The sequence below is a fragment of the Psilocybe cubensis genome, chromosome 7 (genome assembly GCF_017499595.1).
Source record: "Psilocybe cubensis strain MGC-MH-2018 chromosome 7, whole genome shotgun sequence".
Taxonomy (NCBI): Eukaryota; Fungi; Basidiomycota; class Agaricomycetes; order Agaricales; family Agrocybaceae; genus Psilocybe; species Psilocybe cubensis.
The window spans coordinates 1829991-1851265 of record NC_063005.1 but is presented as its reverse complement, the minus strand read 5'-3'; the positions used below and the strand labels follow the sequence as shown (position 1 = coordinate 1851265).

Below are 21275 nucleotides of genomic sequence, written 5' to 3'. Positions count from 1 at the left end.
CCGGTATTCCCTTTTCTGGACATTGTTGACTCTGGTGCGTGTTGCCAAGCAGCCTTCCGGCATTCTCGGATCTCTGTAGCTAGTTGTATCTACACTTAGGCGCCCATCCCACTCCCTCCGTCCGACCGTGCCCTCTTCGACTCGGGCGCCTCTTCCTCTTCTGTCTTTGTCTCCCCATCAACCTCCATTTTCTGAGCTTTCGCAAGAACAGCCTGTTTTGTCTTTATTCTTCCGAGCTCCTTTTTGCTTAGTTCAACCTGCCCTTTCTTCCCTTTCGCGGTCTCCGACGACGAAAGCTCGGGTGCACCGATCGGCAATGTTGTATCCCCTTCGCCTTCAATGTCGCCATCCGATGCATATTTAGGCATGGATGTCAGGTCACCGTACAAATCCAGCTTCTTCACCTCCTCAGCCGTCGCTGTTTCTTCGGATTAGCTTAAAGTTGCCGACACAAAATGACTACACACCGGAAACCAAGGACGAATTTAGCGATGACGCCAGGACTGCCAGCGACTCTTCTTTTTCGAACAGCTGTCAAAGTGTTTTCATGCCAAGTTTGTGCCAATGGCAAATAATAATCCTTACCTCTCCTCCTGCAAATCCGAGGATTTTGATCATGTCGTTGTCGTTGGCTGTTGCCATTTCTCCTTCTCCGGGAATCCACTCCCCGTCCAGACTGACGACGATTGTCTGTTCACCTACCACAGAGAAGTCCAGTACGGGTCGACCGAAATCAAAAGCCTTGATGTCAACTGAAGCTACACTGGCTTTCAGTGGGAAACAAAATACGGCAGTCGTTCTTCACTCCTTGGTCAACTTATAACCCTTCTAAGAGCAGGAGTCACTCACCCAATTGCAGAGAATAATATATAAGGCCCAGCGTCAGATTTCACGCTTTGAATTCGGCGAATAACCAACACCTTTTCCAACTTTGGCTCTTCCTCTGGAACATCGTTGGCAGTTTCGGGCTCTTCAGAATCTTTTGCATCCGTACTTCCCTCCTTTTTCTTTGCTTTTCCTCTGCCTTTCTTCCGTCTGAATTTGCCTCCCTCGGGAGCCTCTCCGTCTTCATACCCGCGTTTCCGTTTCAATGCGCGTACCGCCATGTAAGGTTCGACCTTCTCTAATACCTCGATGTCATGTCTTACAGATCCAGTCATCCAGTCCCAAATCTTCAAGACAGGATCACCGCCCCCGGAGATAAGAGTCGCGCTATCAAATTTCGGGATGTGAATTGCTGAGACAAATCTATGCATATAGTGAGCACGACACCCAGATGTCCTTAAGCATAGACACATACTTTAAATGACCGAGGCAGTACATCTCAATATTGTATCCCTTCGGATACCAGCTCACTCGGATGTGTTCGTCACGGTCGGCGGAGATGATGTATCGTTCATCCGGCGTCAACAGGAATGCGTTCAAGGGAGAAGCGTGTCCTAAGATGAGCTGACCTCCAGATGGGTTTTCGTGAGAAGAAAGAGCATCTTTTTTCTGTTTCACTGTAAGGGGTACATATGTGAAAGGATAGCTGCCTTGAGCAGTCAAAAACCAGTAGTGAATTGACAGACATACAGACCCGCACCTGAACACATCGCCAAACTTATCAGACACCAGAATAGTCTGTGCATCCGCAGTGAACGCGACAGAGGTAGGTTTTTTCGGGAGTTCCCTATGCCATTCACACTCAAAGTCTGTGCTGAGCTGGAATATGAACATTTGCACACCTCTCGCTGAGCAATTTCAATCCGTCGAGTTGCCAAACTTTCAGCATCTTGTCTTCCGCGGACGTGACGACATGTGTGAACTCCTGATCTACAGCAGCACATCTAACAGGCCCGGACTTTAGTAGGACATCTTTTTGGTCATTCGAGAACGCGGTGGTCGAGAATAACACGACGCCAGTTCTACCAACAGAATTGAGCCAATGGATCAGCGGTTGCAGAACTTTGGTATCCAAACTTACACGTTGTCAAGTACTTGTATATGTGGGCCTGCAATGTCAACGGTCTGTGTAGGGCCAACGAACACATGCGAATGTGGGTAATGGGGCATATTGGCAGTGGACAGAAAGGCACAGATTGATTTTTGGGATCTTATCGATCACGTGGACGAGACGTGTGTCGTAGTACGCGCTTGACGAGCTTAGCGTTGCTCAGTTACGCGTTCTCTCACTCAACATGCTCATCAACAATGAAAAGCAGAAAGGAATATACACCTCGTATTCACGACTTCCATTGACTGCCCGCCCTCTTGATCTCGTCTATTTTATTTTTTTCGCTGTAAGTCCCATCATTTCCACCCTTGTCCGTGCTAGTGCTTACACTGCGCTCGTAGGTCCATCTCTTCGCCAGCATTGTGCTCGATTTACAGTACCTTTATCCACCGCAATATGTACCAAGATTATTTCGACTGGCTCTCGACTCCTATGTCTCTATGTCAAGGGACCCTCTCATTGGAGGCGTATTCAATCTCTACGGCGATGGGGGCCACTTGATATGGTTCAAGACATTCCTGGCCCTTGAGGCGTGAGTTCTTGTCCAATTGGGCTCACCCATGGTGTTTACTGTTTGCTTCTTCAGCGTTTTTCAAGTCCCTGTATTCATACTCGGCCTACGCGCCTTGTACTCTGGTACGTGTTTTGCCGCCTAGTCCAGCGTTCTCCATGACCGACCTCCACGTAGGATCCCAAAGAATATACCCTCTTCTCGTCATCTACGGAGCGTCTTCCGCCACGACCACCCTTGCCTGTGTCGCTGTCGTCCTTCAAACACCCGAACTCACACCGGAGACACTTAAGCAGGGCATTGCTTGCATCACCTCTGAGCAACGAGTACTCTTGCTTTCGAGCTATATTCCGTTCCTTCTGATTGCGGGAGTCATGTCAGTAGATATGGCCCTGCGCGTAGGCAACTTGGCTGAGAAGGGAATCAAGGCAGAGGCTGAAGAGAAATGGGAGTAAATAGACTACCTTAGCTGCTTGTACATCCTATCGGAATACAAAAGGATCTATGTTTATATATACTTAATAATTATCACTCTTCATGGTAGATGAAGACCATGAGTCTGATTGGCAGTGGAAAGTTCCAATGTAGGAACCCGATGTTCAGTATTTCTTCCGCCAAGTGCCGAATCCGGGGAACTGGGGAAAGGTGGAAAGATAACCCGAATCATATGCCAAACTACAGGCGCGCTTTATTAGTTGCTACTGTTATACAGCGGCATTCCGCTCTTGATTTCGTACTATGCTGGTACGCAAATCACCTCGGTCCCTCTTCTCCTTTTCTCCTCACACCTGCCGACAAATGACATCCACAGCTAGGCGCATGCGACCCGTCGAATGGAAAACTGAAGCTCCCGAACCCTTACCGGGTACAACGACTTTCGCTGCCCAATCCACACTCCCAAGGCTTCCTGTTCCGGATCTTCAGAATACTCTTGCACGTCTAAAAGAATCTTTAAAGCCTATTGCCTGGTCAGAGGCGGAGTACGCGTCAGTGGTTAAGAAAATCGACAACTTTGGGCAAGGCAAGGGCCCCGAGCTGCATGAACGCCTCCTTAAACACGCCGGTGAGCGCGAACACTGGCTGGAGGAATGGTGGGACGATGCAGCCTACCTAGGTTATCGCGATTCTGTGAGTTCTCCCTCGCTGCATTAATTCTCTTGGCTCTAAACGCTCGCATCCCATAGGTGGTTATCAACGTATCGTATTATTGTAGGCTATAGCGACCTTCTCGTTCAATGCAGTGACTCAATAATTTATGCAGATGGCTTTGACAAATCTCCCAACAACCAGCGCAAGGAAGTTACGAATCATCCGGCTGCACGGGCAGCAGGGATTGCTCGAGCCACGATGATCTTCAGGCAGAAGCTGAAACAGGGTTTGATCAAGCCAGAGGCTACGAAGGAAGGTCCGTTTTGCATGGATACATACAGGCATGTATTCTTTCTATAAATCCATATTCAAACCTTTATTCTGATGCGCCTCATAGATGGATGTTCGACTGCTGTAGGGTGCCCGGGGAAGGGTATGACTGGAGTGTCTCCCACGCTAAAGCAGGAGACAAAGGCGACTCTGGCCATATAATTGTTATACGGAAGAATAGGTTATGGAAGGTTGACATTACCGACAATGGCAGAATTCTAAGCACTCCTGAGATTCAGAAGTAGGTTTTACAATTTTATTAATAAAGTCTAGTCACTTACATTATACGTAGGCAAATTCAACATATCTATGACAACACTCTTGAAGAATATCCTGGTGTTGGTATTTTATCGGCTTCAAACCGTGATGTGTGGGCCCAGGTTAGTTCCGAGCTCAGTCTGAACTGGCTTTTGCTGAAGAAAAGGTACAAAGGATTATAAACAACTGTCATCATCATCTTACAACTCGGAAATTTTGGATGCCATCAACTCCTCCGCATTCATTGTCTGCTTGGATTCTTCAACGCCTGTTGACCCCATTCATCACAGCCGTGCTCTCTGGCACGGTGATGTCATTGGCGGTGTTCCCGTTGGTCTTCGAAACAGATGGGTCGACAAACCACTGCAATTCATCGTATTCGATAACGGCTACGCAGGATTCATGGGTGAACACTCTGTAATGGATGGCACACCTACAGCGCGCATGTGTGACGATGTTCTTGACATGCTATACGACCCCGCCTTCGATCATGGTTCACCTTTCAAAGCATTTGACAAGACGCCCACTCCTTTGGACTGGGAAATTACACCGGCCATTACACAGGCGATTGCCAAGGCAGACAACGCTGCTGTCGAATTGATCGAATCCCAAGAACTCGGCTTCCATCGAACTTCTTATGGCAAGGCGGCCATTAAAGCTTTCGGTGTTTCCCCAGACTCCTGGGCGCAAATGATCGTTCAGTTGGCTTACAAGCGGCTGTTGGGAACGAAGCAACGACAAGGTGGTACTTACGAGGCAGCCTCAACACGAAAATACTTCAAAGGTCGCACTGAAGCGATTAGAGTTGTAACAAGCGAGGCCGACGAGTGGGTACGAAGCATGGACGATCCAAGTGTCAGCTCAGAAACGCGCAAGAAACTCTTCGACCAGGCCACGAAGAAGCACGTCAGCCTTGCAAAAGCCGGAGGACAAGGCCAAGGTGTGGACCGCCATTTGTTTGGCCTAAGAAAATCGCTGCAGGACGGCGAAGCCCTTCCAGAGCTTTATGACGACCCTGTCTTCAAACGATCGTCATACTGGGTGCTAAGTACCTCCGCCATCTTCTCAAAGCACTTCCCTGTATATGGCTGGGGTGAAGTTGTACCTGATGGTTTTGGCGTTGCATATATGACTGGATTCGACGGTAAGCATGACATTCTGGAGATTTTCAGGAGATTCTATTTTCCATGTTCTAACTCTCCCCCGACATAGGACATCTTCAATATACCATCACATCGCGAAAGGAGATGCCCAACGACCAATTTGTGCAAGAAATAGCCAAAGCCGCCGACGATCTGTACAAGCTACACACTGGATTGGCGAACACTAAAGCAAAATTGTGAGTAGGGGGCTGCGCTGATTAATATACCAAATATGACCATTCGAGTCTTTTGTAACTTGTGATTCACTCTTAACTTCATTTACGGGTTCAGGAGATTGTAATTTCCCATACGTGTTTTTACAGTCAGGCGAGTTTTTCTGTGATATTTATGCGAGTGATTCTACAACAAAACATTCTGGCCCATTTTAGCCACATCTATGGGCCTCTGTTTTTTGGCCTAGGTAAAGGTTTAACGACACAAATTTGCAGAGAATAGATCAGTAAATAATCGCTTCATTAGATATATGATAGCATTTTGTAACATTTACATAGGCTCAAAGCTCAGGATCATGGAGAACTATAAGCCATACAGAGAATGGACCATAAGTAGAAAGAACAGAGGGTAAGTACTAGAGGAAAAATGTTCTTCTCGTTGTCTCCAACTCCGGCTAGATTAATATTGTATGTTGGAATAAAGCACTTTGAAAGTGACAAATTGCACTAACCTTCCATTCCCAAAGCACTTCATCCTGTTTCGGCGGGATAGTTTTCTTAGGTTTTTCTGACTCTAGCTCTGTTGGTTGTCCATCCGCCGTTGAGGCTGTCTCGACATCAAACGCAAGCGGCTCTGGTGCCTCTCCGAGATTGCGGACTGCAGGAATACCTTTCTTTAACCATCGCAATTTAAGAGTAAATCGAGGGCCAATTTCTTGCAATGCCACTTTTTCGGTTGATCTGAACGCATATCTGTAATTATTGTGAGGACCCGTGGGTTGTTTTAGCAAGAAAAGAACAAACCGATGTCGTCTGAAGAACATAAAATCGCGTTGATTGTGCAAAGTGACGACTTGACGTCCTTGGAACTCGGGAAGCTGTGGGAATGTAGTCTGGAACATACGACCAATAGCATGCCCAAGGCGAGTTACGAAGCCGTTCAGAACCAACTCAGGATGATGAGGCGTTGCACGGGCATGACCCTATTCCAAGTTGTTTGGTCAATAATAGGCAGATACTAAAGTAAAAACCTACGAAGATTTGCTTGGTAAGTTCAACGGAAGTGAGTTTAAAGTAAGCAGATGGGCCGTTTGGAAGATGCACAAGCGTTATGGCATCTGCAATTTGGATGTGAGGACCGAAACAGATTGGGATAGCAAAACTCACTCACTTGGTTTCCTCATATCTTCGTTAACGACGCATAAATGCTTGTATCCACGATCAGCTGCCCATCCTGCTATTCTTCCCACTTCAAAACCCTTCCCTTTCTTTCTCCGTATGAATTCGGCTCCAGGGAAAACACCCACTAATTCGTCGCAGAACTCATAAGTTGCCTTGGAAGCCTTCGGTGAGGTAGTAATCAGTATTTTGGGTGGGATGAGTGGGTCATCTGTTGACGTGAAGTATGATGCAAAAGGATCATTGTCGAGGTCGGCTTCTAATTGTTCTAACTGTGAAGATCCGCCATTCGCATTCGACGACGATGGCTCAGCAGTCAGGATTGACGGATCAAATTCACGAGCATTATCTAGAGTGACAGGGATGTTCTCAGCGAGTCGTTTCTATAGGAGATTGTTAGAGGTTGAGGAAAAAAGTGGCTAAAGAATACTGACCTTTTTTAGAGCAGGATCACTTGCTTCAAGTTTTGCTTGCGCCAATCTTTTCTGTAGCTTTGCTTGGTTCTTAGCTTTTTTTGATTTTTGAAGCACCTCCTCTCGCTTAATTTTGTTTTTTATGGATGACGGTTCAAAGCGACTTGTAGGCATTATTGGAAAGGGAAGAAGATGGTATGTGCAACTCGGATGTTGGAACAGTGGTCGCTTGAAGTTGTGCTAATCATTATGCGCTAACTTCGTTTTGAGTTTGACTGTTTGGATCAAATGCTCAAGGAACACATCTAAATCTGCATCTTATCTTATCTTTAATTATTGCTTTGCAAGCTCGAAGTCGATTGAAATTTGTAGTCAACTTGCCTCCAATTACCATAGTCACTTCCAGGGAAATTTTTGTGGTCCTTGTCTACCTCTTTTCGTATTCTATACTATCGATTTTATATACAATGTCCACAATCCTTCCTGTAAAGAACGAGGAATATGGTACAAAAGATTATTGGTATGCCCAACTCATCTAAATACCTTGATTCCGCCATCTAATCTTAACCTTATGCTGAAGGGATCAGAGATACACTGAGTTAGTCTTTCCCGTACACTCTACAGTGCAGATATCTCATACTGAAGATCATAAGAGAGCAAAACAATGACTCTTTTGACTGGTTCAAATCATATGCCGACCTTGCTCACCTCCTTCGTGAACTGATTCCAAACAAATCCTCAAGGATTCTCATGCTTGGATGCGGAAACTCTAGACTTTCAGAGGATGTGAGTGTTTTTGTAATGATAAGTCTTTTTGAAATCTGTACGGAAATAATGTCAGATGTGGGAAGACGGCTACTGCAATATTGTGAATGTCGATGTTGGTAAATTTTATCCATGCCTGACGGATCCGTCAATAACTATTTGAAAGTATTCAGGCGTTCTCATTGAGCAAATGAAAAAAAGGCATAGTACCATACGTCCAGAGATGGAATGTATGTTTCGCTGTTTCGCGAATATACGTTGGAATAAACTAAAGATTCTCCTAGGGCATGAAATGGACGTTCGGAATCTGATTTTCGAGGATGGGTCATTCGACGTTGCAATTGATAAAGGTACCACAGTTTTTTAAGACCTGTTTATCCTCATTAATTACTGCACAAAGGAACCATGGATGCTATGATGACTGCCAAAGGAGATGTCTGGGTATTACACTGACCACCATCAAACTCTGCGAACGATTTATTCATGAATTCTCCTTTTAGGACCCCCCTCAGCAAGTTATTGAAGATTGTAATAAAGAGGTAGATGAAACACTGAGGTATTCCATCTCATAATATGTACAACACGGCATCAACCTCATTACGATGATAAACATTTGCAGAGTTCTGAATAACAGCGGGGTCTTCATCTACTTAACCTTTGGGCAACCTCACTTTCGCCGGCGTTACTTACAGAGAGAAGGGACATATTTGTCAATCAAGGAGTTGGGGGAAGCATTCCATTACTATCTATACATTCTGCGAAAAAATAATCTTCCCTGATTAAATACTTCAAAACAAAAATTTAACATTTTTGTAAAAATCGAGCATGGGATTTTCTCCACTGCGTAATCGTGTTTTCTCCAGTTCAGCATAGGTTTCCAAAAACTGTGAATGAGAGAATACACTTGATTTTCGCTCCCCAACAGGAAGGCCACTCGCAGAAGTTACTCCATCGACTGGATTCCTCCTATTGCTAGGTTGATATGACGAGAAAAACTGAGAGCCCGACGAAAAAGATGATGCAGTGGATGTTAAAGGAGTGACTCGTCCTGACTCTAGGGTTTCCAAGGACCCTGATTTATTCGGCGGCTGGGCCAACATAAACTCGTACATATCTCGTAGGCGTTCGAAGTCTGTCGGGAAGAATATATCAAAATAGCCTTGTTTGACAAGAAGGGTGGTGCAAGGAACGGTGATGTTCTGGAACCGAGTTTGGACCACGGGAGCATTGACCCCTGGTATTGAATCCGGAAGTGATGAAAAATCAGTCAAGAGCAGGCGATGTCGAGGGAAGTAGCTTCGCAGAGTTCTTAAAAGACTGAGCATTCGGGTTGGGATATATTCTGCGGTTGACAGATTAGGCGCAAAAGGAAGTGATAAATATCTCTGCCTCAATGACTCTGACTGTAACAGCAGTTTGTTGATGGGCGGTGGATGATTCAAAGTTTGACGAAGATTCAAAAATGATGTTATCAGAGGATCAGTGACTGGGTCAAATATAGTGTCGAAATCGCCATTGTTGTCTATGGTGACCAAAGCTTGGTAAGGTTTCAATGTCTTCAAATCGTACCGCACTAGATCATGAGCAAAATTATCCTGTCCCTTGTTTGAGCCAACGACCGTACTGACGAAACCATGTCACCTACAATCACTTCCATTGCAATGAAAAAGCAAGGTGACGGTTCCACGGTTTCCCAATGGAAAATGCTTTTATGCGTAATTGTCACACATGGATGAACTTCTTGTAGTTTTTTTTTCTGTAACTTCACGAGACTTTCGCTGATCTCGATGATGTTATAACGAGTTCGTTCGTACACCTCCGGATAGTCTTCTTGAAGTAGATTGAGAATATCCATAGCCAAAGTTCCATTTCCGGCACCAATCTCGTAAATGACAAAATCTTCATAGGGGAAGTATTTTAACAGGTACTCGGACACTAGACATCGTCCAACTGCCCGACCGTACCACGGCTAATGATTAAAAATTATTTTAAGAGTTCTCCGACAAGGTACGTGTATAAGACGGACCTTGAATAACTCAGTTGGAGTATGCCACAACTGACGTCCAGGCCCATCATGCTTGTCCGCCCCGTAAGCAGCATATTTTGTTCCAATCTCTTCTTGAAATTCCGCAGAGTCACGAAGATTTGGAAAGTCGAATGCTGTATCCTGTACGTTAAAGATGGTAGCCTGCTTTGGGAAGTACCCATAGTTGGGGTTATAGAGGGAGTCTTCTATGAAATCTCGAACCAACATCTTGACGTTAACTGGAGGTTCGGTTTCCTTCTCCAGTATATTGGCGTCAACTAAGCGAAGTTTGTGAAGATCTTCGGAAACATTGGCGTCAAAGGGGCTTCTGTTGTAGTTCCATTTATCCTTTGGCTGTGAAGGGTCGCGCTTGTTATTGGAGGCCCTTGAACATAATAGTGAACTTGAAAAGAGTCGCCGCGAGGTGTAACAACGAAGGTGTTTGTGTAGCAAACATTGGGTCGCAGAGGCGCCCCGCAATATCATGGGCCAGGCAGAGCCTTTTGGTTTCCACTACCCCAGGACACAAAGGGCCCGAAGAGTGTTTAAGAGAAGAGAAGAGACGATTAAGAGCGAAGTAGCTTCATCCCGAGTGTAACTCCCCAATAAGTCACGTTACTGAACGGAGATCGGATAATTCGGGCCATGATCGACTTATGACCGTTGTTACTCTTCCGTTACACTCTCAACAGAGAGTATTGTAATTCTGATACCGCGCTGCCCATATAACTGTGCAATGACATCCACAGAAAAGCTCGTTCAGACATGGATGGCAACAAACCGCGATGAAGAGATAAACGAGATCGTCTCAGGCATGATCTTGAACTCGCCAAAACATAGATCTATCACCAATTGAACTTACATACCGGCAGAAATATCCACCAATAACTCTTCAATCTTAAATGTGGTGAAGGCTCTGGGCGAATATTTGACTTCTGAGGATAGCAATATATTACAAAAAGGTGCGTTTTTAGCTCTGTTTTGTTAAAATATGGCGTTTTATCTCGCTATGTTAGGCGTAGAATTGTTATCGCTTGTTGTTTCTCTCACTCCCGCTGAAAAGTTGAATCGCCAGATCGGTGCGTCTTTTCATTAAACCAAAGAAAATTATACATATCTCAAACATGCTTGATCAGTCAGAGTCCTGACATCCTTCTTTTGCGGGAAACTTGACGACATGGCTACCATTAAACCTGCGTTGAATGGACTCGCTACCTTGACTCTACTTCAGTCTTTTTCTCCTGTAGAAGCTGTGGTGACTATTGAAGCGTATGTGGTATTCCAGTTTTCTGTATACTCCCTTTCATCAATCTTCGTAGAATCTTTCGGCACATCAAAATGAAATCCATCGTTCAAGATCAAAGATTTAAAGTGTTTTCTATCATCGACTCGGTAATGGCGTTTCATAGAGATGGTCTGGTGTTGTTATGCTTTTTTCAATGATTTTCTTAATTGACCCGATTTTAGTGTTGAAAAATATGGGGAAACAATTCTTGGACGGTTACATAAATCTCGCAGAGGGGGAGAAAGATCCTCGCAATCTCATAGTTGCTTTTGCTATTGCCCGTGTTATTTTGATCGAGTTTGATATATCCGGGCATGTTGAGGTGCGTCTCTATCTGTTTACATCGTTTGTAGGTCTAATATCTTCAAGTCAATGTTCAACATCCTCTTCTGTTATTTCCCTATAACTTTCCGACCACCTCCAAATGATCGCTATGGAATCAGTACAGATGATTTGAGAATGGCTTTAAGGTATCATAATTGTTGTTCTGTTCATTTCGTTTAAGTAATTTCTTGCTCAGAAATTGCCTCAATGCAACCCCTGCTTTTGGCCCATTAGCAATCCCCGTCTTCTTGGAAAAGGTATCCGCGGGCTCTAGGGTGACCAAAGTAAGTGTCTTTTAGGAGGTATGAAATGACTTTGCATGCAAGTGAATTCTCAGAAAGATACCCTTCAAACTATGGCTGTATGCCTTCCTGTCTATGGATCAGCTTTGGCGCGTGTCTCTGCGCGCAAACTTTGGAATGCTTTGAAATTAGAGGTACTTAAAAATCAAATCTTTTACCTCTTTGTATCTGACCCGGCCATAGATTTTCCAACCTGTAGATCCTGAGACAGAGCAAGAAGCACTAAAGACAACACAGATACTTGTCAAAACTATCTACATGGATGAAGAGGAGGCTTTAGAGCATGATGAAGATATTCAAGGTCTTGCCAGGGATGCATGCGAGGAGTGTGTGCATATTTTGAAGGAGCCTGAAAAAACTCAGGCCAAACCTGCGATAAAAATTCTTTGCACTTTTATGACGACGACACGTAAGATTCCACGAAGGATATCCAGCGTTGGCCCACTCAAACTTGTTTAAAGCGTCTGTTGCTAGATATACGATATCGCAAGCGGTGCCTCACCTCGTTCGACTTTTTCTCACTCCGGATGAGGCGTCCACTCGTGAACCCACACTTCTGCTGCTGTCCGATTTAATTGCTGCCGCGCGTGACTCAACAAAGAAATCATCGTTGGAAGATGCTGATCCTCCATTGCTTCCTTATAAAGATGAAGTGCTAGGTGTTTTCATCGTAGGATTGAAATTAATCACAACGCGCAACGCAGCTTTGTCGGGTCTCAAAGTTATGGCTACCACCAAAAGGCTACTTTCGGACGAGGAACTAGGCTTTATCGTGCATAACGTGAATGAAATAATTCAAGCTGACGGAGAGGAGCTCTACGAATCAATGTAAGTCAGGTTATGTGTCACACAGCCGGTCAAACTAAATTCATTTTTACAGTGAAGCTATATTGGAGGTATTAACCATCATTAGCGACATAGCACCACGTCATGTCGTTGAACAGACTCTTCCGCTTCTCTCCAGCTCCCTTCCTGATACAGCACCTGCGCGAGATGACGCAACTGGGCGCGAAAAATGTTGGCAGACGCTAACCACCCTTTCAAAGCTCTGTATTCAGACGGAATTATTTGAACAATTGGTCATCCGCTTGACCACCAAACTTGACCTACTGTGTTTTCCCTCCTCTGAACAAATGCTTTCGGTTTCGGCAGACCCGGAACCCACGGCTGCTTATGCTCATATGATATTGAAAGCATTGGCTCAAGCCTTGTCTACTAAAGTGAAGGGCAAGCATCCCGATATCGCAAAATATCTCGATCGCCTGGTCCCAATAATTTTCAATGTCTTTGTGTCTTCAGCATTTTTATCTGAGGAACAAATGATTGTGGCAAAAGAACCGCGTCTTGTACAAGTTGCGGCAGAAATCATCAATTTTGTCGTACAGTCCGTTCCATCTGAGTGAGTCATTTCGGAAGTTATGTTTATGACCTCCTGTTCGAATGTTGATTTTTTAAAAAATAGGAAGCAACGTTTTTACTCGGTTGAATTGTCGAAAGCTATCATTGACGGGAATGTGTCTACTATTGCTGAAGGTTTCCAAAAAGCGGCAAAAAGCGAGCGCTTCTCAATATTCGATGTACCACACATTTTTTTCTGACGAAAAGGAATCTGTTCTGACCTGTGTTAGGCCTCTACAACGTCTGCAAAACGTAATATACTTGCGTTGCTGTCGGCTGCCGTCATATCATTACACAAAGAGGTACGGTATCAATTATTTGTACATCATCACCATTATATGTAAATATTCTTTAGGCCAGGCTATCTCTAAGAGACGTTAGCGGCTTTTTGGAGATGTTACTCCGCTGGGTTTTGGATATCGCTGACAACGATATTCAAAAACTTGCAGCCTTGCATATAGTTTCTTCGATACTAAATCGCCAGGTTGAAGGTAAGAAAGGAAGGGTGTAATTAAATTTTGGTTCTCACATCATTGACTAATTCACTCAGACTTGTCCGTTTTCTTGAACACAAAGCTCGATGTGTATTGGAATACAGAGATAGTTAACGATGCTTCGCCGTTACCGCGGCGCAGATGGGCAATCAAGACATGGATATGGGCAAGACTGTCTATGAATTTTTTGCGAAAACAGTTACTCATCTGCTACTAGATAACAAAAGCGTTACTCGTTCGGAAACATCCTCTTGCAATGAAACTGACAGAACAACTATATGATGCATTCGACGATGAGGCTATCGGATGGGATGCTGCCAAGGCTATAGGGCAAATCCCTTCTCCAGACACTGTTCTGACCAAGGCCAACCACGCAGAAGTAAAGGTGAGCAATACAGTAAGATTTTATTTGTATTTTTGCAATATGCCTTAAACTTCGTAATGGCAGATTCTCTATGTGCAAAAATACCTCGGTGTTGTCCTTCCAAGAATTATCCTTTTTTCCAAGGATTCAACGAGTCGGTTTTCAATTTTTTTATCTATCGAGGCAGCTCTGATCTAGCATCGCAGATCCAACAAAACAAACCGCCGCTCTCGTGGCTCTAACATCATTGATCAAGTCAACTCCAAGAGCTGCATACGTTCATGAAATGCCTCTAGTATGGCACAGTTTTTACTACCGTTTTTCATATGTTTATGCTAACAATGATCAATTATAGCTCATACCCCTATTATTACGCGGACTTGACTTGCCCGATGCAGAGATCCGAAGCAATATCATTGACACTTTTCTTGCAGCAGCTGAAGGTGAAACACCTGAAAAGAGTCTCGTCGCCGAGCACGGGGTGACGTTGGTAAACGCTATGCTTAAAAACTGTGTGTCCAACGATGTATCATCTACCGTCAGTACTCGTTATTCTCTCGCTAACTAATATGCTGACCTTTCTATCTTAAACTCCATAGCAAGTTCGCATTTCTGCACTGCGTTATTTGGCAGTTTTGCCTAGCATTGTGCGGTATGATATTCTCCACCCACACAAGGCTACTGTACTGCGGGAGCTTGCTAAAGTTCTGGACGACCCTAAACGCGCAGTTCGGAAACAAGCTGTGGATGCGAGGTTCGTTTTCTGCTTTCGTTTTTTCCCTTCATTCTGTATTAATTGCTTCCCTAGGACAAATTGGTAAGATTCATTTGATATACACATATTTGTCAATTCTAGAAATTATATTTTAGGTTCAAATACAAAGGATAGGCAGACAGTGTAGCAGGTTATGGATAGAGGGTATTGAGTAGGATTCATATCTAATGGGACAACATTTTGTTCCTATGTATGTGTGTAGAGGTTGTACAGTATGGCGGGTTAATGAATATGTTATAGAAAGAAAGATATGCAGAGCTGAAGAGTTGAGAAGGGAATATAGAAGTAGATGACGATGTAATGTGAATGTTTATCTGGCCATGATTGCCTGGGTCTTCAGTGCCGCCTCCGCCAGAGCGAGTTCAAAGGCGCGTAGATGTTCCTCTACAATTTTTCTACCGTCCACGCGCTTTGTAACCAGTCCACTAGGCGAGTTAGGGATAACGCTTTCCTCGGCGCCTTCACCATCGATGATACCTGCCTCCCATCTTTCTATTTTCAAGCGGCTTCGTTCAGCACTATCCCATTCCGTTCGCCACCCTCCAAGTTTGTTCTTTAGGGCGCGAATCTTCCTACCAGCTTCGGTTGTTGCGGCGCCATTAACTTGCGCTTGTTCAGATATAGTTGTCAACGAAGATACCAGAGAGGTTGTGAAAGAGCGCAGATGTGTGAGTTGGGCTACCGTAGTCGCCGGTGTAGGAGGTCCGTTGATTGAAGGGGCGTTATGGAAGGAGTCTTTTATTGGTGAAGTAGCGGGTTCCGAGATCCCGTCCTCGTCGCCAAGATGGTGAACATCGGGATCGAGCTCCCAGTCGGATGCAATGGTGTGGTGTGTTGTCGGTGAACGTGGTTCTTCTTCGACAGTATCTAAGTGCCTGCTGTCTGACCTTATAGGCTCTGGTCTGAAAGTACTTTCCAAAAGATCTTCTACATGGGTCAATTCGTCCAATTGACCAAGGATGTCGCTTCCTCCGACTTCGCCTGCAATCTTCTTAAACTCCCTTTCATATTCCAATAGCTCGCGAACGTGGCCTTCTCTGTCTCTAACCGATACATTAATCCGCCGAATGACATCGGATGCCAGTTTCTCTAATGTCGGATGTGATGCGGAAGTACCTGGATCAACGTCGATTGACCGTAGGTGACTCAGAAATTTATCTGTTGAGTCAAGGTCCTGAGCCAGGACCTCCATGGCATCCTGCTCTGGCTTCTTATTGACTGGAGCCTTCCTCGAAACGGGAGGACTATTAAAGACAGGATCAATTTCATGGCCATTCGGCGGTTCGTCCTCTTCTGCCGGGAAATCATGTAGAGACGCGTCGCTCGCCGCCGATGATGCTAGTTCCGACGCAAATGTGGGGATACCGACGTCTGTCACTTCAATTGCCATCCCATTGAGCTGATCGTGATGGGCGGTCACTTCGTCGATCCCCTCTGCCCCTTCGTCGAATTCAATGCCGAACTCCTCCGCCAACAGTTTGGAGCCTGCACTGGGCTCAGGCATCAATGCCACAGCGAGCTCGTGCGCGAGTGAATGATGCCTGCCATTAGTCGAATCATCGTCGATTACATGTGCTAGGCTCGAAGGTCCTCGAAGAGAAGCGGCGGAACGGCGAGAGCTAAGAGGTTGTCGCGAGGGCGATTTCCTTGAAGTGGAAGCCGCAGAAGGAGCCAAAAAATGAGAGTTTGTACTGAGGAATTCATCCTCCGGATCGAAGTGGGGCATGATAGGCAGAGATTATAGATTGTGGGATAGTGGCAAAAGGTGGTTATTGGTTGTGGTAGACTTGGTGGTGGTATCGCTCCAGGCTTCTTAAAGACGCGTTTAACCAATCGAAATTGGATTTCGGGTATTTACATTACGTAATAATCTTCCAGTCACCAAAGCTTGGCTCCAGACAAATCGAATTAATAATTTCATCCACCGAATCACTCCGGCGAGGTTAACAATGACACGCAAAAACAGCGTAAACTAAGCAGAGGCCCTTGTTTAGAAGTCGATTTTGCGCAGTGCAAGAGCTGACGCAGCTGAGGTTTCTGTTTCAACAACAACAGAGGCTGACCCTGCACTTCCAGTGATATTTGAGAAACCTGCAAAGTATCTAATGCCATTTAAATATAAAGTCAATACAACTGGATACCTCTAAGAAGGAATGAGTAGTTACTTTGACTCTCCTAAGATTTCTGCTTTGGTGAACAAGGCAGGGGCCTGATACGAGTGTAGGCGTTGCGACATAATTCCATTGGAGAGGAGCGACAGCATGTCGTACTTTTTTGCAGAGCTGCAACAGTTATATCAGTCAAGAGTAGACTACACCAGTTTCCTACATGCGTACGCGACTACAATCGCAGAAAATATGTCCACAATGCGTACTCCATCTGGGTTAGTAGCTGTGAAAGTCATTGTCCAAGACCAAGGCAAGGTATCTCTCCTTTTCGGATTGGGTGAGATGGATCCATGAATAACAGTCATCGTAGGGATGCATGCAAAATCTTGGGATACTTCCAGGTCAACGAGGCGGACACCAGAACCATTTGATACGAGCTCCACGTTATCGAGAACACCTCCGATACAATAAGTTAATCTGGAGATGACAGGGTGAAACTAGTGGCCATGCAATCGTTTGAATCACGGAGATTCTGAGGAAGAATATCGAACTGACCCGAGGATGGAATACTGAAGACATATCAGAACTCGTTGTTTCCTCTGGATCTGTTGCCTTTTTGTAAATCTTCCTACTGAGACTAAGGTCGCCGAAAATAATTGCTCTCCAGTCACGACAAGTTGCTGATGCTCGCAACAGCGAAGAATAGGGCAGATGAGAAAAAATGTAAATGAATAATTCGTTAGATAGAAAGATCATAGTCGAGTAAAGAGAGAAAAGATGCGGCGCAGGGAACTCGAACCCTGCATTAGGTTGCGCCGTGTACATGGTCCCGGTGTAGAAGGATTTCTTGAAGTTACATTGACAGAAGTCCAGAATTAGCTTCAGGTAATGATCACAGGTTCATGTTTTATGAAGTAGACAAGATTATGTAAACAAAACATGTCCACGAAAAAGGAGCATTGTGTGGACGATCCACGCAGAGAATGAGGTAAACCGTGGAAGGAATAGAAGGAAAGTGTGTGATAGAAACTCGACTCAGTGAATCGGCGTTTGCGCGTATAAGCTTGGCTTCCTAACAAATCGGAGTCTGAAATGACTTGGACGTGAGCGTTTAACATTCTCGCCACATTTGTGGAAGGTACTGTTACACACAAGTTAGTATTCCAACACAGCAAACCCTCCTCTAACTTTCCCCCGATACGCATAAAGCTATTGGAACGGTAAATAATTCGCTATGAATGTTTGGGTATGTTCTCATGCTATTCAGTACTCGACCTTGAAACTTACTTTCATCTTGTTAGACTGAACATCGAAATCCAGAGGGACGCACATATTGGTTCAATACTGGGACACGACAAAGCGTCTGGGAGAAACCCGATGGTGTGTGTATCTATTGATCAACTAGGTATTACCGTGCTGAGGCAAGAAGCTAGACCTCAAAACACCCTTCGAGGTATTTTCTCTGTGCATAGCCGACCTTTCGCTAAACTTACCTGTTTCGTCATAGCGAGCCCTCAGTAGTACAAAATGGAAAGAATATTTCTCCGGTGGTCGCAAATATTACTATAATGTGGGTCCTTTCCATTATTTTAGCCAATGGACACACTGACACAACTATGTTAGACCGAGACGAAGGAATCCAAATGGGATATGCCCGATGAACTTCTTCTAGTCCTTGAAAAGGTGGAAAAGGAACCTCAGACAGCAGCAGTAGCGTAAGCCATCATCGGAAGAATAGTCTTTATCTTGCCAAACTCATTTTTCTTCTACAGAAAGCCTCTTGCGGTGGCAGCACCGGGTTTTACTCCAGTGACAGGAGCAGCACAAGGTGGATTAGTCCCAATGGGTGGTGCCGATCCGTCCTCATCCACCCCTGCTTCTCAATCTAGCCAGACGAATGGATCTCTTACTGTCGGAGCGCACACTGGCGCGCTCCCTTTGGCGCCCAGCAGTGTCCTGCCCGTCCGACCAAATTTACCAGACGATCCTGTCATCCCGCATAACGGGTTCCTGACAGTGGAAGAAGGAGAAAAAGCTTTTATACATTTGTTGAGGAAAGCAGGAGTGGATGCAAATTGGACTTGGGACCAGACGATGCGTGCCATTATCACTGATCCGTTGTATAAAGCTCTCAATACTCTTGCCGAAAAGAAAGCCTGTTGGGAGAAGGTTCGTTTCCGTGTTTGATTTATGTCGGTATATTGGCTAAATTTTACTCTTTCATATTTAGTATACCAACGGGCTGAAAGTGAAGGAACAAGAGGAAAGGGAGGCCAGGCTATCGAAGCTTCGTCCTGCTATCCGAAATATGCTGAAAGGGAACCCCAATGTGTTCCATTATACCACGTTTCCCACTGCAGACAAACTTTTCTCTCAGCACCCTATTTGGCAACAAGCTAAGATTGAATCTGAGCGCCGACTCATTTTCGAGGAGTACGTTAATGAACTCAGAGAAAGAGAAGTGGTATGTGATATATTAAATGATTAAAAAGCATTATGCCTAATAAACCTTAGAGTGAAACCCGTGCTGCTCGCGCCAGAAGTATATCCAAAGTTGTAGCTCTCTTCAAAGACCTCAATGTTGACGTTGTAACGAAATGGAGGGATGCCCACGAACTTCTTGTTCGTTCAGAGGAATGGCATTCGGATGCGGAATTGCGCAAGTTACCTACTCTCGATATTTTGCTTGCATTTGAAGACTACAGCAGAGTGCGTGAGAGGGAGTATGAGGAACAGACGAGACGCGCACAGGTAGAGAAGACACGACGAGAGCGCAAAGCCCGAGAGGCGTTCAAGGTGTGTATAAATTAATTTGAAGCAATACACCACTCACAGTTCTGGACAGAGCCTTTTGCATGAGCTCATCGAATCTGGTGCTCTGAAGGCTCGCACCAAGTGGAAAGAAGTTTATCCTCTCTTCCGCGATGATAATCGCTACCTCGATATGCTCGGAAACCCGGGTTCCAACCCGCTGGAACTCTTCTGGGATGCAGTCGATGTGTTGGATCAACAGCTTGACACTAAGGTCGTCATTGTCGAGGAAGCCATTAGGCGACACAACGCGAAGCTTGCCGAGGGCACAGAGCGAGGAAATGACAACATGGACGTTGACGATAAGCCATTTGTTGTCACACCCGAAACTACTTGGGGACAGTTCTCTCTTATTATCAACGGAGAGGCTGATGCATCATTAAATGCTTTATCGGACGAAGAGCTTCGTCTGGTGTACAAAACGGTAGGTTTTTTGAGGTATATTTGTTTCATTGGAATGACTGGAATTTTTCTTAGCTCCACGACGTCGCACTTAAGAAACAGGCGGATGAGAAAAGGAGATATGAACGCAGGCAGCGTCATCTGCAAGATGATTTACGTTACGCCATGAAGAAGCTCCCCGAACCTCTCGATATCAGCCTAAAATACGAGGATGTGAGCTTGTCTCTTTCTGACACTAGTGTTGATTATTCTCATAAGTTTGAATCAGATCGTCCCACTCATTGAAAATCTTCCCGAATACAAAGCTTTGGAAGACGAAGAAGGCAGACGGGCCGCATTCGCCAAATACGTCAAAAGGCAAAAGGTAGGCATGCATTGCTTGTGAATAACCATTTCTCATTCATTGTCCAGGAAAGAATGCGGGAGACGGGATCGGACGATGGAGGCTCGACCACCAGCAGAAAACGCAAGGAACCCCTGCGCGACCGTGATGACGACCATAGGGACAAAGACAGGGACCGCGAAAGAGAGAAAGAGCGTGAACGTGAACGCGGAGGTGATAGAGACAAACGCGACAGAGACTCGCACCGTGACAGAGAAAAGGAGCGCGACCGGGCGAAGGACTATGATCGCAGCAGGAGCTCTCGTCATCATCATAGGTACGATGATTATGATGATCGTCGTTCCCGAGATTATGGGCGGGGTGACAGAGAAAAAGAAAGTGAACGGGACAAGGAACGTGATGGATACAAGATATCGAAATACCATCGTGATGGGGATGACCGCAAGAAGGATAAGGACAGCAAGGAGTCAAGGTCGCGTGCTGAACGTGGTTCCAGCGTTGGCCGAGACTGGGACCAGACTCCAAAGCGGGAGAGAAGCGACTCGGTTTACAAAGACGATAGCCAGAAACGCGACTTACCAGAGGACAAGAACGATCGTGCTGACAAGGTAAGTTGAATGAGTTTCCTTTTTGTCACCGAATATTGTAAGACTTTGTTTTTCTTTTTGCAGCGACCTCGCCTCGACCGTGGTGAAGAAGTGGAAATTGAGAAAAGGCAGGATTCGGTTCGTGCAGAGACACCAGAAGAAGGGGAGATATAAAGTATCCTATGACATTATAACGCTGG

The 21275-nt window shown here is 45.2% G+C and overlaps 10 protein-coding genes across 10 annotated transcripts; 5 read left to right on the top strand and 5 right to left on the bottom strand.

Moving 5' to 3' along the window:
* Window positions 1-95: 95 nt before the first annotated feature.
* On the bottom strand, window positions 96-2055 carry JR316_0008137 (tRNA (guanine-N(7)-)-methyltransferase non-catalytic subunit TRM82; the record flags this gene model as incomplete). Its single annotated transcript, XM_047893853.1, has 8 exons — window positions 96-418; window positions 468-531; window positions 586-799; window positions 850-1248; window positions 1301-1531; window positions 1586-1672; window positions 1728-1907; window positions 1967-2055. 8 exons carry the CDS (start codon window positions 2053-2055, stop codon window positions 96-98), a joined length of 1587 nt encoding a protein of 528 aa, XP_047747168.1.
* A 125-nt stretch (window positions 2056-2180) lies between these two features.
* On the top strand, window positions 2181-2962 carry JR316_0008136 (Sigma intracellular receptor 2; the record flags this gene model as incomplete). Its single annotated transcript, XM_047893852.1, has 4 exons — window positions 2181-2282; window positions 2338-2528; window positions 2583-2632; window positions 2685-2962. The coding sequence occupies 4 exons, from the start codon at window positions 2181-2183 to the stop codon at window positions 2960-2962; spliced, it is 621 nt and encodes a 206-aa protein (XP_047747167.1).
* Window positions 2963-3305: 343 nt separating this feature from the next.
* Window positions 3306-5527, top strand: JR316_0008135 (Carnitine O-acetyltransferase, mitochondrial; the record flags this gene model as incomplete). Its single annotated transcript, XM_047893851.1, has 6 exons — window positions 3306-3621; window positions 3769-3937; window positions 3994-4167; window positions 4219-4306; window positions 4359-5328; window positions 5397-5527. 6 exons carry the CDS (start codon window positions 3306-3308, stop codon window positions 5525-5527), a joined length of 1848 nt encoding a protein of 615 aa, XP_047747166.1.
* Window positions 5528-5915: 388 nt separating this feature from the next.
* Window positions 5916-7265, bottom strand: JR316_0008134 (Brix domain-containing protein C4F8.04; the record flags this gene model as incomplete). The annotated part of the gene is made up of 6 exons (XM_047893850.1): window positions 5916-5954; window positions 6012-6252; window positions 6304-6482; window positions 6535-6617; window positions 6671-7061; window positions 7113-7265. 6 exons carry the CDS (start codon window positions 7263-7265, stop codon window positions 5916-5918), a joined length of 1086 nt encoding a protein of 361 aa, XP_047747165.1.
* A 293-nt stretch (window positions 7266-7558) lies between these two features.
* On the top strand, window positions 7559-8635 carry JR316_0008133 (EEF1A lysine methyltransferase 4; the record flags this gene model as incomplete). Its single annotated transcript, XM_047893849.1, has 9 exons — window positions 7559-7611; window positions 7672-7689; window positions 7745-7877; window positions 7933-7971; window positions 8023-8086; window positions 8141-8206; window positions 8257-8297; window positions 8357-8412; window positions 8476-8635. 9 exons carry the CDS (start codon window positions 7559-7561, stop codon window positions 8633-8635), a joined length of 630 nt encoding a protein of 209 aa, XP_047747164.1.
* A 9-nt stretch (window positions 8636-8644) lies between these two features.
* JR316_0008132 (Protein arginine methyltransferase NDUFAF7-like protein, mitochondrial) lies at window positions 8645-10368 on the bottom strand (the record flags this gene model as incomplete). The annotated part of the gene is made up of 3 exons (XM_047893848.1): window positions 8645-9451; window positions 9502-9825; window positions 9883-10368. 3 exons carry the CDS (start codon window positions 10366-10368, stop codon window positions 8645-8647), a joined length of 1617 nt encoding a protein of 538 aa, XP_047747163.1.
* Window positions 10369-10891: 523 nt separating this feature from the next.
* JR316_0008131 (MMS19 nucleotide excision repair protein-like protein) lies at window positions 10892-14938 on the top strand (the record flags this gene model as incomplete). Its single annotated transcript, XM_047893847.1, has 19 exons — window positions 10892-10961; window positions 11019-11151; window positions 11202-11296; window positions 11350-11489; window positions 11537-11637; window positions 11688-11775; window positions 11829-11927; window positions 11977-12202; window positions 12255-12621; window positions 12674-13192; window positions 13256-13370; window positions 13422-13493; window positions 13547-13682; window positions 13742-13851; window positions 13903-14070; window positions 14405-14587; window positions 14649-14803; window positions 14858-14866; window positions 14920-14938. The coding sequence occupies 19 exons, from the start codon at window positions 10892-10894 to the stop codon at window positions 14936-14938; spliced, it is 2805 nt and encodes a 934-aa protein (XP_047747162.1).
* Window positions 14939-15134: 196 nt separating this feature from the next.
* On the bottom strand, window positions 15135-16550 carry JR316_0008130 (uncharacterized protein; the record flags this gene model as incomplete). Its single annotated transcript, XM_047893846.1, has 1 exon — window positions 15135-16550. One exon carries the CDS (start codon window positions 16548-16550, stop codon window positions 15135-15137), a length of 1416 nt encoding a protein of 471 aa, XP_047747161.1.
* Window positions 16551-16814: 264 nt separating this feature from the next.
* Window positions 16815-17228, bottom strand: JR316_0008129 (uncharacterized protein; the record flags this gene model as incomplete). The annotated part of the gene is made up of 3 exons (XM_047893845.1): window positions 16815-16926; window positions 16990-17106; window positions 17161-17228. 3 exons carry the CDS (start codon window positions 17226-17228, stop codon window positions 16815-16817), a joined length of 297 nt encoding a protein of 98 aa, XP_047747160.1.
* A 938-nt stretch (window positions 17229-18166) lies between these two features.
* On the top strand, window positions 18167-21249 carry JR316_0008128 (Pre-mRNA-processing protein prp40; the record flags this gene model as incomplete). The annotated part of the gene is made up of 13 exons (XM_047893844.1): window positions 18167-18178; window positions 18234-18312; window positions 18366-18385; window positions 18440-18502; window positions 18556-18647; window positions 18705-19101; window positions 19163-19396; window positions 19447-19728; window positions 19778-20167; window positions 20221-20358; window positions 20414-20509; window positions 20557-21096; window positions 21160-21249. 13 exons carry the CDS (start codon window positions 18167-18169, stop codon window positions 21247-21249), a joined length of 2433 nt encoding a protein of 810 aa, XP_047747159.1.
* Between the last annotated feature and the right edge of the window lie 26 nt (window positions 21250-21275).